This window comes from Sinohyriopsis cumingii, chromosome 8 (assembly GCF_028554795.1).
Source record: "Sinohyriopsis cumingii isolate HCF-2022 chromosome 8, ASM2855479v2, whole genome shotgun sequence".
Lineage (NCBI taxonomy): Eukaryota > Metazoa > Mollusca > Bivalvia > Unionida > Unionidae > Sinohyriopsis > Sinohyriopsis cumingii.
Genome location: NC_142968.1, coordinates 117,505,094 through 117,523,074, shown reverse-complemented (window position 1 = coordinate 117,523,074; position 17,981 = coordinate 117,505,094). Strand labels below are relative to the sequence as shown.

General features: G+C 34.0%; 1 protein-coding gene across 17 annotated transcripts in view; it reads left to right on the top strand.

The window, feature by feature from the left end:
* LOC149794480 (uncharacterized) overlaps positions 1–17,981 on the top strand; it is a 167,536-nt gene that overhangs the window by 117,708 nt on the left and 31,847 nt on the right. For 10 of the 17 annotated variants that reach the window (XM_089968730.1, XM_089968727.1, XM_089968724.1 and 7 more), the window contains 12 exons: positions 1,544–1,693; positions 2,340–2,387; positions 3,541–3,588; positions 6,071–6,118; positions 7,289–7,336; positions 9,029–9,178; positions 9,825–9,872; positions 11,042–11,089; positions 13,570–13,617; positions 14,780–14,827; positions 16,512–16,661; positions 17,308–17,355. In XM_089968730.1, the coding sequence (XP_089824856.1) occupies positions 1,544–1,693; positions 2,340–2,387; positions 3,541–3,588; positions 6,071–6,118; positions 7,289–7,336; positions 9,029–9,178; positions 9,825–9,872; positions 11,042–11,089; positions 13,570–13,617; positions 14,780–14,827; positions 16,512–16,661; positions 17,308–17,355 (882 nt within the window). The remainder of the gene's footprint in view (positions 1–1,543; positions 1,694–2,339; positions 2,388–3,540; positions 3,589–6,070; positions 6,119–7,288; positions 7,337–9,028; positions 9,179–9,824; positions 9,873–11,041; positions 11,090–13,569; positions 13,618–14,779; positions 14,828–16,511; positions 16,662–17,307; positions 17,356–17,981) is intronic. The other 7 variants (XM_089968726.1, XM_089968725.1, XM_089968723.1 and 4 more) reach the window with 7 other exon arrangements.

Sequence of the window (17,981 nt, the reverse complement as noted above, 5' to 3'; positions counted from 1 at the left end):
TCATACCTTCGTTTCCAATGTTGTATTAGCCCCGATTTCAGTAGTGCTTCTTCCCCTGCTGATGCATGAAATATGACATAATTTTGTTTTCTTTTCCAATGCTTGCTGTCTTTTCTATGCAGCATTATGTGTTTTGCCGGTTTCAACTATTTAAAGTTACTCATTGTTCTGGTTGCTTTTAAGTCTGATCCTTCATTGTACGGCCATTGGTCGTTCATTTAAATCTCCATTCAACTAAGGTTTAGGTCTTGTTCGTTATAAATCATTTCATACGTAGTTAATTCGTTTAGTTTGGAAAATATTGAAGCATTTACTCCATATTTACACAGACGTTTTTATAAGTGTATCAGTGTACGTTCCTTCTGGGTATGTTTGAAAACAAAAGACTAATTTCGATAAGGGCAATGTGTGCCTTAAAAGTTGAAATATGTACCCAAATCATTGCAGTTACCTCACATTCAGACTACGGGTTGTTTGAGTGAAAATACTATACATGCTTAGATTCACAAATTTCCAGCAGTACACCTGTTGCTCAAATAGCCGCTAAATAAGATGATGTCTGTTCAGGTTACACGTGGAAACATTCTCTGCATTTTTGTCCATTGCCTACATTGAGAAGAAGGAAATATAGTTATATCTGCATCCCGTCCGTTATTTTGGAGAAAGGGAGAGAGGGACGCAGTAAAAGCGAAATAGAACGAGAGAAGAAAAAAAAAAGATTGCCACGTTTTCGGTGACCGTTGAGCAGGAACATGAAACAGTTATGTACTCATTTGAGATATTGCAAGTTTCCGTCTGATTAAGGACTCCATTATATTAGAAGATTCGGAGTAAGAGATTATTGGCCATTCGTGATTGAGAGAGATAGCGTTTATTACAATGATAATGCTTCGCTGTGCATCATTAGGCGATTGTCAGCGTGTACTAAATGTAATTTCGTCACAGGATGGAATTCGTGTCCATTCACGCCATTACCTCACTATATCAATTTCATCATGTTCATTATCGCGGTAAGTCACACCATAACATTTAAAATATACTTTTTATATTTTCCGCTATAGTACATAAAAATATCGAATAATAACAGTGACTCGGTACCTATACACACACACACACACACACACAAATACATACATACACACACACACACACACACTAATGTCTCCTTGATTTTGTAATTTTCAAGTAGGCTAAAATATCTGATGCTCGTGGACTCAAACGACATACTATCGGCAAACTCCTCTGTGGATTTGTTTCCTATAATCTGTAAAGGATCAGACATGGCATTTCCTCTATTTTATTTATCATCCTTCTCAGGCAAGGATAACATAACCCTTTACATTTAAGGTGATTATATTCTTTGGAGTAGATCCGTTTTCAGAGTAGACATTCCTGACCATTCACACCATTACATTACTGCCCACTTTTAATAATGTTAATTATGTCATTAAGTCAAATCAAACAATCAAGATATTGATCTATATTTTCCGATACATTGTACATAAAGGTATTGAATAATATCGGTGACATCTTATGTTTTCAGCGGCGATGCAATGTATATACAATGGGAAGGTGTATAATGACGGGGATACCTTCATAGCCAATGACTATTGTCAAAGCTACTGCTGGTGTACATCGTACATGTCATCTGGTTTGCAGATAATATGTTCGATGTGCCCAACTCAGACTTCAAGTTTGTACAATATCTCTGTCTCTTTCACTCTCTTCCTTTCTCTCTCTAACGTCTGAAGATACACATTTCATAAGCAGATGCATCACGTATCATATGAATGTATTTTTCTCAGTTTTGATCATGTATTCACAATAATAAAAATGTCCAAGATGCAATCTGCAGCATTGCCGGATTGCAAAAAGTAATCGTGCTTAATGATACGAACACTAATATGCCTAGACAAAACATGTGGTCATCTTGCTCAATCTGATTTGTTCCTGACACCTTGTGTATGAGAAAAAGATAACTAAAAAAAATCCTCTCTCTGATAGTTTTCTTTTATTTCTTTCCTTCTCTCTTTTTCAGTCTTCACTCTTACTTCACATTCTATATTTACATACTAGCATTCAAATATTTGGAGAAGTGTGCATTGTGTTTGTACATGTCAGCATTTAGTTTTTGAGCAGTTGTATTACAATGTAAATTAATGCCACTATCATTTAAAAACTGACACCGTTATTAAAAATAACCAAAATATTATTAACACAATTGGTATTGTCGAGTCAGAAATTTTCAACCCTTCCGTCCAAGGTAATAGGTGAAACTCTTTATTTCATTTCAGTCATGATAATGTCATGTTGTTTTATATATTTGTCCTCATTTGCAGCGTCTACAACAAGTACCACCATATCGTCCGATACAACTACGACCCCAAGTAAGCTATTAATATTTTGTGAGATTACATGATATTGACACCATTTTAGAATTAACTAAATTTGAACAATAATGAGTGACATTAAACTGGTTGTTTTTAATGCTTTCCTAGACTCTCTTTAAATCTGTTATAATTTTATTCTCATACTTTCAGTTACAATGCAGTAGAAATCACGATTTCAGTAGTGCTTCTTCGCTTGCTGAAACATTCAATATATGTTATTTGTTTGAACTTTTCTATTGCTTGTTTGTTGTCTTTGTTGTGTTGTATTTTGCGTGTTGTTTGTTTCAATTATTTAGTTTTACTCATTGTTCTGGTTGCTTATAAGTCTGCTCTTATCTCATACGGTTATTCGTTATTCATGGTGGCATCCGTTTAGTTCGGTTTTAGTTCTTGTTCATTATTAATCATTCCTTATGTTGTTAACGTTTTTAATTCCGATACTATTCGTGCATTTACGCAATATGATATCTTGTGGACGCAATAGGTACATTTATTACGTGATCACATGAATGAATCATTTGTAGTGTGCCTATGAAGAAAAATTAACTTGTACAATACACATGTGATGCACCCTTCAGCGTTGCCAGATTACAAAACTGTGCGTACATAATCGTGTTTAATCATACACATAATGCCATGCGCAAACAAAACTGGTAGTCATCTTACTCAGTCTGAATTGTTTCTTCAGTAGTTTGTTATGTATATATATATATATATATATATATATATATATATATATATATATATATATATATATATATATATATATATGGAGAGAGAGAGAGAGAGATCTGCATAAAACTTTCTCTCATAATTTCGTACTATTTCTTTCCGTTCCGCATATACAGTATTCACACCTATTTCACCTTCTCCATATTTTTTATTTACATGCCAACGTTCAAATATTTTCGGTAATTAACTTCTTGCAAAATCTGACACCTGCACTATTGCGCTTTTGAACAATTGTACAATTGATATAATGTAATGACTATATCATCCAAAACCGACACCGTTATTATAAATCGCAAACATAGGAGTAACACAATTGTTATCGTCGAGTCGGAAACCTATAGCCGTTCCATCCAATATAATAGTTGAGACACTTTTGGCTTTCCAGTCCTAATTTGATATATTTGTGCTCTTTTTGTAGCGTCTGCAACAAGTACCACAACATCGCCAGAAACAACTAAGACCACAAGTAAGCTATTGACATTTTGTGATATTGCATGTTATTGATACGGTTTTTTACATTTAATTAAATTTGACGAGATAACCATCTTCTCGAATGCTTGGCTTAATATAATGTACTTGAATCAGACATAATTTTCTCCTCATACCTTCGTTTCCAATGTTGTATTAGCCCCGATTTCAGTAGTGCTTCTTCCCCTGCTGATGCATGAAATATGACATAATTTTGTTTTCTTTTCCAATGCTTGCTACCTTTTCTATGTAGCATTATGTGTTTTGCCGGATTCAACTATTTAAAGTTACTCATTGTTTTGGTTGCTTTTAAGTCTGATCCTTCATTGTACGGCCATTGGTCGTTCATTTAAATCTCCATTCAACTAAGGTTTAGGTCTTGTTCGTTATAAATCATTTCATACGTAGTTAATTCGTTTAGTTTGGAAAATATTGAAGCATTTACTCCATTTTTACACAGACGTTTTTATAAGTGTATCAATGTACGTTCCTTCTGGGTATGTTTGAAAACAAAAGACTAATTTCGATAAGGGCAATGTGTGCCTTAAAAGTCGAAATATGTACCCAAATCATTGCAGTTACCTCACTTTCAGACTACGGGTTGTTTGAGTGAAAATACTATACATGCTTAGATTCACAAATTTCCAGCAGTACACCTGTTGCTCATATAGCCGCTAAATAAGATGATGTCTGTTCAGGTTACACGTGCAAACATTCCCTGCATTTTTGTCCATTGCCTACATTGAGAAGAAGGAAATATAGTTATATCTGCATCCCGTCCGTTATTTTGGAAAAAGGGAGAGAGGGACGCAGTAAAAGCGAGATAGAACGAGAGAACAACAAAAAGATTGCCACGTTTTCGGTGACCGTTGAGCAGGAACATGAAACAGTTATGTACTCATTTGAGATATTGCAAGTTTCCGTCTGATTAAGGACTCCATTATATTAGAAGATTCGGAGGAAGAGATTGTTGGCCATTCGTGATTGAGAGAGATAGCGTTTATTACAATGATAATGCTTCGCTGTGCATCATTAGGCGATTGTCAGCGTGTACTAAATGTAATTTCGTCACAGGATGGAATTCGTGTCCATTCACGCCATTACATCACTATATCAATTTCATAATGTTCATTATCGCGGTAAGTCACACCATAACATTTAAAATATCCTTTTTATATTTTCCGCTATAGTACATAAAATCATCGAATAATAACAGTGACTCGGTACCTATACACACACACACACACACACACACACATACATACATACACACACACACACACACAAACTAACGTTTCCTTGATTTTGTAATTTTCAAGTAGGCTAAAAAATCTGATGCTCGTGGACTCAAACGACATACTATCGGCAAACTCCTCTGTGGATTTGTTTCCATTAAATCTATAAAGGATCAGACATGGCATTTCCTCTATTTTATTTATCATCCTTCTCAGGCAAGGATAGCATAACCTTTTACATTTAAGGTGATTATATTCTTTGGAGTAGATCCGTTTTCAGAGTAGACATTCCTGACCATTCACACCATTACATTACTGCCCACTTTTTATAATGTTAATTATGTCATTAAGTCAAATCAAACAATCAAGATATTGATCTATATTTTCCGATATATTGTACATAAAGGTACTGAATAATATCGGTGACATCTTATGTTTTCAACGGCGATGCAATGTATATACAATGGGAAGGTGTATAATGACGGGGATACCTTCATAGCCAATGACTATTGTCAAAGCTACTGCTGGTGTACATCGTACATGTCATCTGGTTTGCAGATAATATGTACGATGTGCCCACCTCAGACTTCAAGTTTGTACAATATCTCTGTCTCTTTCACTCTCTTCCTTTCTCTCTCTAACGTCTGAAGATACACATTTCATAAGCAGATGCATCACGTATCATATGAATGTATTTTTCTCAGTTTTGATCATGTATTCACAATAATAAAAATGTCCAAGATGCAATCTGCAGCATTGCCGGATTGCAAAAAGTAATCGTGCTTAATCATACGAACACTAATATGCCTAGACAAAACATATGGTCATCTTGCTCAATCTGATTTGTTTCCTGAGACCTTTGTGAATGAGGAAAAGATAGCTATAAAAAATCCTCTCTCTGATAGTTTTCTTTTATTTCTTTCCTTCTCTCTTTTTCAGTCTTCACTCTTACTTCACATTCTATATTTGCATACAAGCATTCACATATTTGAAGAAGTGTGCATTGTGTAAAATTGTACATGCCAGTATTCAGTTTTTGAGCAGTTGCATTATAATGTAAATTAATGCCACTATCATTTAAAAACTGACACCGTTATTAAAACTAACCAAAATATTATTAACACAACTGGTATTGTCGAGTCAGAAATTTTCAACCCTTCTGTCTAATGTAATAGCTGAAACTCATTTTGGCATTTCAGTCATGATAATGTCATGTTGTTTTATATATTTGTCCTCATTTTGCAGCGTCTACAACAAGTACCACCATATCGTCCGACACAACTACGACCCCAAGTAATCTATTAATATTTTGTGATATTAAATGGTATTGAAACAGTTTTGGAATTAACTAAATTTAAACGATAATGAGTGACATTAAACTGGTTGTTTTTAATGTTTTCCTAGACTCTCTTTAAATCTGTTATAATTTTATTCTCATACGTTCAGTTACAATGCAGTAGAAAAAACGATTTCAGTAGTGCTTCTTCGCTTGCTGAAACATGGAATATGTTATTTGTTTGAACTTTTCTACTGCTTGTTAGTTGTCTTTGTTGTTGTATTTTGCGTGTTGTTTGTTTTAATTATTTAGTTTTACTCATTGTTCTGGTTGCTTATAAGTCTGCTCTTATCTCATACGGTTATTCATTATTCATGGTGACATCTGTTTAGTTCGGTTTTAGATCTTGTTCATTATTAATCATTCCTTATGTTGTTAATGTTTTTATTTCCGATACTATTCGTGCATTTACGCAATATGATATCTTGTGAACGCAATAGGTACATTTATTACGTTATCATATGAATGAATCATTTGTAGTTTGCCTATGAAGGAAAATTAACTTCTACAATACACATGTGATGCACCCTTCAGCGTTGCCAGATTACAAAACTGTGCGTACGTAATCGTGTTTAATCATACACATAATACTATGCGTAAACAAAACTGGTAGTCATCTTACTCAGTCTGAATTGTTTCTTAAGTAGTTTGTTATATATATATATATACATATATATATATATATATATATATATATATATATATATATATATATATATATATATATATATATATATATATATATATATATATGGAGAGAGAGAGATCTGCATAAAACTCTGTCTTATAGTTTCGTACTATTTCTTTCCGTTCCCCCGTATACAGTATTCACACTTATTTCACCTTCTCCACATTTTTTATTTACATGCCAACGTTCAAATGTTGTCGGTAATTAACTTCTTGCAAAATCTGACAACTGCAGTATTGCGCTTTTGAACAATTGTACAATTGATATAATGTAATGACTATATCATCCAAAACCGACACCGTTATTATAAATCGCAAACATAGGAGTAACACAATTGTTATCGTCGAGTCGGAAACCTATAGCCGTTCCATCCAATATAATAGTTGAGACACTTTTGGCTTTCCAGTCCTAATTTGATATATTTGTGCTCTTTTTGTAGCGTCTGCAACAAGTACCACAACATCGCCAGAAACAACTAAGACCACAAGTAAGCTATTGCCATTTTGTGATATTGCATGTTATTGATACGGTTTTTTACATTTAATTAAATTTGAAGAGATGACCATCTTCTCGAATGCTTGGCTTCATATAATGTACTTGAATCAGACATAATTTTCTCCTCATACCTTCGTTTCCAATGTTGTATTAGCCCCGATTTCAGTAGTGCTTCTTCCCCTGCTGATGCATGAAATATGACATAATTTTGTTTTCTTTTCCAATGCTTGCTGTCTTTTCTATGCAGCATTATGTGTTTTGCCGGTTTCAACTATTTAAAGTTACTCATTGTTCTGGTTGCTTTTAAGTCTGATCCTTCATTGTACGGCCATTGGTCGTTCATTTAAATCTCCATTCAACTAAGGTTTAGGTCTTGTTCGTTATAAATCATTTCATACGTAGTTAATTCGTTTAGTTTGGAAAATATTGAAGCATTTACTCCATATTTACACAGACGTTTTTATAAGTGTATCAGTGTACGTTCCTTCTGGGTATGTTTGAAAACAAAAGACTAATTTCGATAAGGGCAATGTGTGCCTTAAAAGTTGAAATATGTACCCAAATCATTGCAGTTACCTCACATTCAGACTACGGGTTGTTTGAGTGAAAATACTATACATGCTTAGATTCACAAATTTCCAGCAGTACACCTGTTGCTCAAATAGCCGCTAAATAAGATGATGTCTGTTCAGGTTACACGTGGAAACATTCTCTGCATTTTTGTCCATTGCCTACATTGAGAAGAAGGAAATATAGTTATATCTGCATCCCGTCCGTTATTTTGGAGAAAGGGAGAGAGGGACGCAGTAAAAGCGAAATAGAACGAGAGAAGAAAAAAAAAAGATTGCCACGTTTTCGGTGACCGTTGAGCAGGAACATGAAACAGTTATGTACTCATTTGAGATATTGCAAGTTTCCGTCTGATTAAGGACTCCATTATATTAGAAGATTCGAAGGAAGAGATTGTTGGCCATTCGTGATTGAGAGAGATAGCGTTTATTACAATGATAATGCTTCGCTGTGCATCATTAGGCGATTGTCAGCGTGTACTAAATGTAATTTCGTCACAGGATGGAATTCGTGTCCATTCACGCCATTACCTCACTATATCAATTTCATCATGCTCATTATCGCGGTAAGTCACACCATAATATTTAAAATATACTTTTTATATTTTCCGCTATAGTACATAAAATTATCGAATAATAACAGTGACTCGGTACCTATACACGCACACACACACACACACACACACACACACAAATACATACATACACACACACACACACACACACACTAATGTCTCCTTGATTTTGTAATTTTCAAGTAGGCTAAAATATCTGATGCTCGTGGACTCAAACGACATACTATCGGCAAACTCCTCTGTGGATTTGTTTCCTATAATCTGTAAAGGATCAGACATGGCATTTCCTCTATTTTATTTATCATCCTTCTCAGGCAAGGATAACATAACCCTTTACATTTAAGGTGATTATATTCTTTGGAGTAGATCCGTTTTCAGAGTAGACATTCCTGACCATTCACACCATTACATTACTGCCCACTTTTAATAATGTTAATTATGTCATTAAGTCAAATCAAACAATCAAGATATTGATCTATATTTTCCGATACATTGTACATAAAGGTATTGAATAATATCGGTGACATCTTATGTTTTCAGCGGCGATGCAATGTATATACAATGGGAAGGTGTATAATGACGGGGATACCTTCATAGCCAATGACTATTGTCAAAGCTACTGCTGGTGTACATCGTACATGTCATCTGGTTTGCAGATAATATGTTCGATGTGCCCAACTCAGACTTCAAGTTTGTACAATATCTCTGTCTCTTTCACTCTCTTCCTTTCTCTCTCTAACGTCTGAAGATACACATTTCATAAGCAGATGCATCACGTATCATATGAATGTATTTTTCTCAGTTTTGATCATGTATGCACAATAATAAAAATGTCCAAGATGCAATCTGCAGCATTGCCGGATTGCAAAAAGTAATCGTGCTTAATGATACGAACACTAATATGCCTAGACAAAACATGTGGTCATCTTGCTCAATCTGATTTGTTCCTGACACCTTGTGTATGAGAAAAAGATAACTAAAAAAAATCCTCTCTCTGATAGTTTTCTTTTATTTCTTTCCTTCTCTCTTTTTCAGTCTTCACTCTTACTTCACATTCTATATTTACATACTAGCATTCAAATATTTGGAGAAGTGTGCATTGTGTTTGTACATGTCAGCATTTAGTTTTTGAGCAGTTGTATTACAATGTAAATTAATGCCACTATCATTTAAAAACTGACACCGTTATTAAAAATAACCAAAATATTATTAACACAATTGGTATTGTCGAGTCAGAAATTTTCAACCCTTCCGTCCAAGGTAATAGGTGAAACTCTTTATTTCATTTCAGTCATGATAATGTCATGTTGTTTTATATATTTGTCCTCATTTGCAGCGTCTACAACAAGTACCACCATATCGTCCGATACAACTACGACCCCAAGTAAGCTATTAATATTTTGTGAGATTACATGATATTGACACCATTTTAGAATTAACTAAATTTGAACAATAATGAGTGACATTAAACTGGTTGTTTTTAATGCTTTCCTAGACTCTCTTTAAATCTGTTATAATTTTATTCTCATACTTTCAGTTACAATGCAGTAGAAATCACGATTTCAGTAGTGCTTCTTCGCTTGCTGAAACATTCAATATATGTTATTTGTTTGAACTTTTCTATTGCTTGTTTGTTGTCTTTGTTGTGTTGTATTTTGCGTGTTGTTTGTTTCAATTATTTAGTTTTACTCATTGTTCTGGTTGCTTATAAGTCTGCTCTTATCTCATACGGTTATTCGTTATTCATGGTGGCATCCGTTTAGTTCGGTTTTAGTTCTTGTTCATTATTAATCATTCCTTATGTTGTTAACGTTTTTAATTCCGATACTATTCGTGCATTTACGCAATATGATATCTTGTGGACGCAATAGGTACATTTATTACGTGATCACATGAATGAATCATTTGTAGTGTGCCTATGAAGAAAAATTAACTTGTACAATACACATGTGATGCACCCTTCAGCGTTGCCAGATTACAAAACTGTGCGTACATAATCGTGTTTAATCATACACATAATACCATGCGTAAACAAAACTGGTAGTCATCTTACTCAGTCTGAATTGTTTCTTCAGTAGTTTGTTATGTATATATATATATATATACATATATATATATATATATATATATATATATATATATATATATATATATATATATATATATATATATATGGAGAGAGAGAGAGAGAGATCTGCATAAAACTTTCTCTCATAATTTCGTACTATTTCTTTCCGTTCCGCATATACAGTATTCACACCTATTTCACCTTCTCCATATTTTTTATTTACATGCCAACGTTCAAATATTTTCGGTAATTAACTTCTTGCAAAATCTGACACCTGCACTATTGCGCTTTTGAACAATTGTACAATTGATATAATGTAATGACTATATCATCCAAAACCGACACCGTTATTATAAATCGCAAACATAGGAGTAACACAATTGTTATCGTCGAGTCGGAAACCTATAGCCGTTCCATCCAATATAATAGTTGAGACACTTTTGGCTTTCCAGTCCTAATTTGATATATTTGTGCTCTTTTTGTAGCGTCTGCAACAAGTACCACAACATCGCCAGAAACAACTAAGACCACAAGTAAGCTATTGACATTTTGTGATATTGCATGTTATTGATACGGTTTTTTACATTTAATTAAATTTGACGAGATAACCATCTTCTCGAATGCTTGGCTTAATATAATGTACTTGAATCAGACATAATTTTCTCCTCATACCTTCGTTTCCAATGTTGTATTAGCCCCGATTTCAGTAGTGCTTCTTCCCCTGCTGATGCATGAAATATGACATAATTTTGTTTTCTTTTCCAATGCTTGCTACCTTTTCTATGTAGCATTATGTGTTTTGCCGGATTCAACTATTTAAAGTTACTCATTGTTTTGGTTGCTTTTAAGTCTGATCCTTCATTGTACGGCCATTGGTCGTTCATTTAAATCTCCATTCAACTAAGGTTTAGGTCTTGTTCGTTATAAATCATTTCATACGTAGTTAATTCGTTTAGTTTGGAAAATATTGAAGCATTTACTCCATTTTTACACAGACGTTTTTATAAGTGTATCAATGTACGTTCCTTCTGGGTATGTTTGAAAACAAAAGACTAATTTCGATAAGGGCAATGTGTGCCTTAAAAGTCGAAATATGTACCCAAATCATTGCAGTTACCTCACTTTCAGACTACGGGTTGTTTGAGTGAAAATACTATACATGCTTAGATTCACAAATTTCCAGCAGTACACCTGTTGCTCATATAGCCGCTAAATAAGATGATGTCTGTTCAGGTTACACGTGCAAACATTCCCTGCATTTTTGTCCATTGCCTACATTGAGAAGAAGGAAATATAGTTATATCTGCATCCCGTCCGTTATTTTGGAAAAAGGGAGAGAGGGACGCAGTAAAAGCGAGATAGAACGAGAGAACAACAAAAAGATTGCCACGTTTTCGGTGACCGTTGAGCAGGAACATGAAACAGTTATGTACTCATTTGAGATATTGCAAGTTTCCGTCTGATTAAGGACTCCATTATATTAGAAGATTCGGAGGAAGAGATTGTTGGCCATTCGTGATTGAGAGAGATAGCGTTTATTACAATGATAATGCTTCGCTGTGCATCATTAGGCGATTGTCAGCGTGTACTAAATGTAATTTCGTCACAGGATGGAATTCGTGTCCATTCACGCCATTACATCACTATATCAATTTCATAATGTTCATTATCGCGGTAAGTCACACCATAACATTTAAAATATCCTTTTTATATTTTCCGCTATAGTACATAAAATCATCGAATAATAACAGTGACTCGGTACCTATACACACACACACACACACACACACATACATACATACACACACACACACACACAAACTAACGTTTCCTTGATTTTGTAATTTTCAAGTAGGCTAAAAAATCTGATGCTCGTGGACTCAAACGACATACTATCGGCAAACTCCTCTGTGGATTTGTTTCCATTAAATCTATAAAGGATCAGACATGGCATTTCCTCTATTTTATTTATCATCCTTCTCAGGCAAGGATAGCATAACCTTTTACATTTAAGGTGATTATATTCTTTGGAGTAGATCCGTTTTCAGAGTAGACATTCCTGACCATTCACACCATTACATTACTGCCCACTTTTTATAATGTTAATTATGTCATTAAGTCAAATCAAACAATCAAGATATTGATCTATATTTTCCGATATATTGTACATAAAGGTACTGAATAATATCGGTGACATCTTATGTTTTCAACGGCGATGCAATGTATATACAATGGGAAGGTGTATAATGACGGGGATACCTTCATAGCCAATGACTATTGTCAAAGCTACTGCTGGTGTACATCGTACATGTCATCTGGTTTGCAGATAATATGTACGATGTGCCCACCTCAGACTTCAAGTTTGTACAATATCTCTGTCTCTTTCACTCTCTTCCTTTCTCTCTCTAACGTCTGAAGATACACATTTCATAAGCAGATGCATCACGTATCATATGAATGTATTTTTCTCAGTTTTGATCATGTATTCACAATAATAAAAATGTCCAAGATGCAATCTGCAGCATTGCCGGATTGCAAAAAGTAATCGTGCTTAATCATACGAACACTAATATGCCTAGACAAAACATATGGTCATCTTGCTCAATCTGATTTGTTTCCTGAGACCTTTGTGAATGAGGAAAAGATAGCTATAAAAAATCCTCTCTCTGATAGTTTTCTTTTATTTCTTTCCTTCTCTCTTTTTCAGTCTTCACTCTTACTTCACATTCTATATTTGCATACAAGCATTCACATATTTGAAGAAGTGTGCATTGTGTAAAATTGTACATGCCAGTATTCAGTTTTTGAGCAGTTGCATTATAATGTAAATTAATGCCACTATCATTTAAAAACTGACACCGTTATTAAAACTAACCAAAATATTATTAACACAACTGGTATTGTCGAGTCAGAAATTTTCAACCCTTCTGTCTAATGTAATAGCTGAAACTCATTTTGGCATTTCAGTCATGATAATGTCATGTTGTTTTATATATTTGTCCTCATTTTGCAGCGTCTACAACAAGTACCACCATATCGTCCGACACAACTACGACCCCAAGTAATCTATTAATATTTTGTGATATTAAATGGTATTGAAACAGTTTTGGAATTAACTAAATTTAAACGATAATGAGTGACATTAAACTGGTTGTTTTTAATGTTTTCCTAGACTCTCTTTAAATCTGTTATAATTTTATTCTCATACGTTCAGTTACAATGCAGTAGAAAAAACGATTTCAGTAGTGCTTCTTCGCTTGCTGAAACATGGAATATGTTATTTGTTTGAACTTTTCTACTGCTTGTTAGTTGTCTTTGTTGTTGTATTTTGCGTGTTGTTTGTTTTAATTATTTAGTTTTACTCATTGTTCTGGTTGCTTATAAGTCTGCTCTTATCTCATACGGTTATTCATTATTCATGGTGACATCTGTTTAGTTCGGTTTTAGATCTTGTTCATTATTAATCATTCCTTATGTTGTTAATGTTTTTATTTCCGATACTATTCGTGCATTTACGCAATATGATATCTTGTGAACGCAATAGGTACATTTATTACGTTATCATATGAATGAATCATTTGTAGTTTGCCTATGAAGGAAAATTAACTTCTACAATACACATGTGATGCACCCTTCAGCGTTGCCAGATTACAAAACTGTGCGTACGTAATCGTGTTTAATCATACACATAATACTATGCGTAAACAAAACTGGTAGTCATCTTACTCAGTCTGAATTGTTTCTTAAGTAGTTTGTTATATATATATATATACATATATATATATATATATATATATATATATATATATATATATATATATATATATATATATATATATATATATATATGGAGAGAGAGAGATCTGCATAAAACTCTGTCTTATAGTTTCGTACTATTTCTTTCCGTTCCCCCGTATACAGTATTCACACTTATTTCACCTTCTCCACATTTTTTATTTACATGCCAACGTTCAAATGTTGTCGGTAATTAACTTCTTGCAAAATCTGACAACTGCAGTATTGCGCTTTTGAACAATTGTACAATTGATATAATGTAATGACTATATCATCCAAAACCGACACCGTTATTATAAATCGCAAACATAGGAGTAACACAATTGTTATCGTCGAGTCGGAAACCTATAGCCGTTCCATCCAATATAATAGTTGAGACACTTTTGGCTTTCCAGTCCTAATTTGATATATTTGTGCTCTTTTTGTAGCGTCTGCAACAAGTACCACAACATCGCCAGAAACAACTAAGACCACAAGTAAGCTATTGCCATTTTGTGATATTGCATGTTATTGATACGGTTTTTTACATTTAATTAAATTTGAAGAGATGACCATCTTCTCGAATGCTTGGCTTCATATAATGTACTTGAATCAGACATAATTTTCTCCTCATACCTTCGTTTCCAATGTTGTATTAGCCCCGATTTCAGTAGTGCTTCTTCCCCTGCTGATGCATGAAATATGACATAATTTTGTTTTCTTTTCCAATGCTTGCTGTCTTTTCTATGCAGCATTATGTGTTTTGCCGGTTTCAACTATTTAAAGTTACTCATTGTTCTGGTTGCTTTTAAGTCTGATCCTTCATTGTACGGCCATTGGTCGTTCATTTAAATCTCCATTCAACTAAGGTTTAGGTCTTGTTCGTTATAAATCATTTCATACGTAGTTAATTCGTTTAGTTTGGAAAATATTGAAGCATTTACTCCATATTTACACAGACGTTTTTATAAGTGTATCAGTGTACGTTCCTTCTGGGTATGTTTGAAAACAAAAGACTAATTTCGATAAGGGCAATGTGTGCCTTAAAAGTTGAAATATGTACCCAAATCATTGCAGTTACCTCACATTCAGACTACGGGTTGTTTGAGTGAAAATACTATACATGCTTAGATTCACAAATTTCCAGCAGTACACCTGTTGCTCAAATAGCCGCTAAATAAGATGATGTCTGTTCAGGTTACACGTGGAAACATTCTCTGCATTTTTGTCCATTGCCTACATTGAGAAGAAGGAAATATAGTTATATCTGCATCCCGTCCGTTATTTTGGAGAAAGGGAGAGAGGGACGCAGTAAAAGCGAAATAGAACGAGAGAAGAAAAAAAAAAGATTGCCACGTTTTCGGTGACCGTTGAGCAGGAACATGAAACAGTTATGTACTCATTTGAGATATTGCAAGTTTCCGTCTGATTAAGGACTCCATTATATTAGAAGATTCGAAGGAAGAGATTGTTGGCCATTCGTGATTGAGAGAGATAGCGTTTATTACAATGATAATGCTTCGCTGTGCATCATTAGGCGATTGTCAGCGTGTACTAAATGTAATTTCGTCACAGGATGGAATTCGTGTCCATTCACGCCATTACCTCACTATATCAATTTCATCATGCTCATTATCGCGGTAAGTCACACCATAATATTTAAAATATACTTTTTATATTTTCCGCTATAGTACATAAAATTATCGAATAATAACAGTGACTCGGTACCTATACACGCACACACACACACACACACACAAATACATACATACACACACACACACACACACACACTAATGTCTCCTTGATTTTGTAATTTTCAAGTAGGCTAAAATATCTGATGCTCGTGGACTCAAACGACATACTATCGGCAAACTCCTCTGTGGATTTGTTTCCTATAATCTGTAAAGGATCAGACATGGCATTTCCTCTATTTTATTTATCATCCTTCTCAGGCAAGGATAACATAACCCTTTACATTTAAGGTGATTATATTCTTTGGAGTAGATCCGTTTTCAGAGTAGACATTCCTGACCATTCACACCATTACATTACTGCCCACTTTTAATAATGTTAATTATGTCATTAAGTCAAATCAAACAATCAAGATATTGATCTATATTTTCCGATACATTGTACATAAAGGTATTGAATAATATCGGTGACATCTTATGTTTTCAGCGGCGATGCAATGTATATACAATGGGAAGGTGTATAATGACGGGGATACCTTCATAGCCAATGACTATTGTCAAAGCTACTGCTGGTGTACATCGTACATGTCATCTGGTTTGCAGATAATATGTTCGATGTGCCCAACTCAGACTTCAAGTTTGTACAATATCTCTGTCTCTTTCACTCTCTTCCTTTCTCTCTCTAACGTCTGAAGATACACATTTCATAAGCAGATGCATCACGTATCATATGAATGTATTTTTCTCAGTTTTGATCATGTATGCACAATAATAAAAATGTCCAAGATGCAATCTGCAGCATTGCCGGATTGCAAAAAGTAATCGTGCTTAATGATACGAACACTAATATGCCTAGACAAAACATGTGGTCATCTTGCTCAATCTGATTTGTTCCTGACACCTTGTGTATGAGAAAAAGATAACTAAAAAAAATCCTCTCTCTGATAGTTTTCTTTTATTTCTTTCCTTCTCTCTTTTTCAGTCTTCACTCTTACTTCACATTCTATATTTACATACTAGCATTCAAATATTTGGAGAAGTGTGCATTGTGTTTGTACATGTCAGCATTTAGTTTTTGAGCAGTTGTATTACAATGTAAATTAATGCCACTATCATTTAAAAACTGACACCGTTATTAAAAATAACCAAAATATTATTAACACAATTGGTATTGTCGAGTCAGAAATTTTCAACCCTTCCGTCCAAGGTAATAGGTGAAACTCTTTATTTCATTTCAGTCATGATAATGTCATGTTGTTTTATATATTTGTCCTCATTTGCAGCGTCTACAACAAGTACCACCATATCGTCCGATACAACTACGACCCCAAGTAAGCTATTAATATTTTGTGAGATTACATGATATTGACACCATTTTAGAATTAACTAAATTTGAACAATAATGAGTGACATTAAACTGGTTGTTTTTAATGCTTTCCTAGACTCTCTTTAAATCTGTTATAATTTTATTCTCATACTTTCAGTTACAATGCAGTAGAAATCACGATTTCAGTAGTGCTTCTTCGCTTGCTGAAACATTCAATATATGTTATTTGTTTGAACTTTTCTATTGCTTGTTTGTTGTCTTTGTTGTGTTGTATTTTGCGTGTTGTTTGTTTCAATTATTTAGTTTTACTCATTGTTCTGGTTGCTTATAAGTCTGCTCTTATCTCATACGGTTATTCGTTATTCATGGTGGCATCCGTTTAGTTCGGTTTTAGTTCTTGTTCATTATTAATCATTCCTTATGTTGTTAACGTTTTTAATTCCGATACTATTCGTGCATTTACGCAATATGATATCTTGTGGACGCAATAGGTACATTTATTACGTGATCACATGAATGAATCATTTGTAGTGTGCCTATGAAGAAAAATTAACTTGTACAATACACATGTGATGCACCCTTCAGCGTTGCCAGATTACAAAACTGTGCGTACATAATCGTGTTTAATCA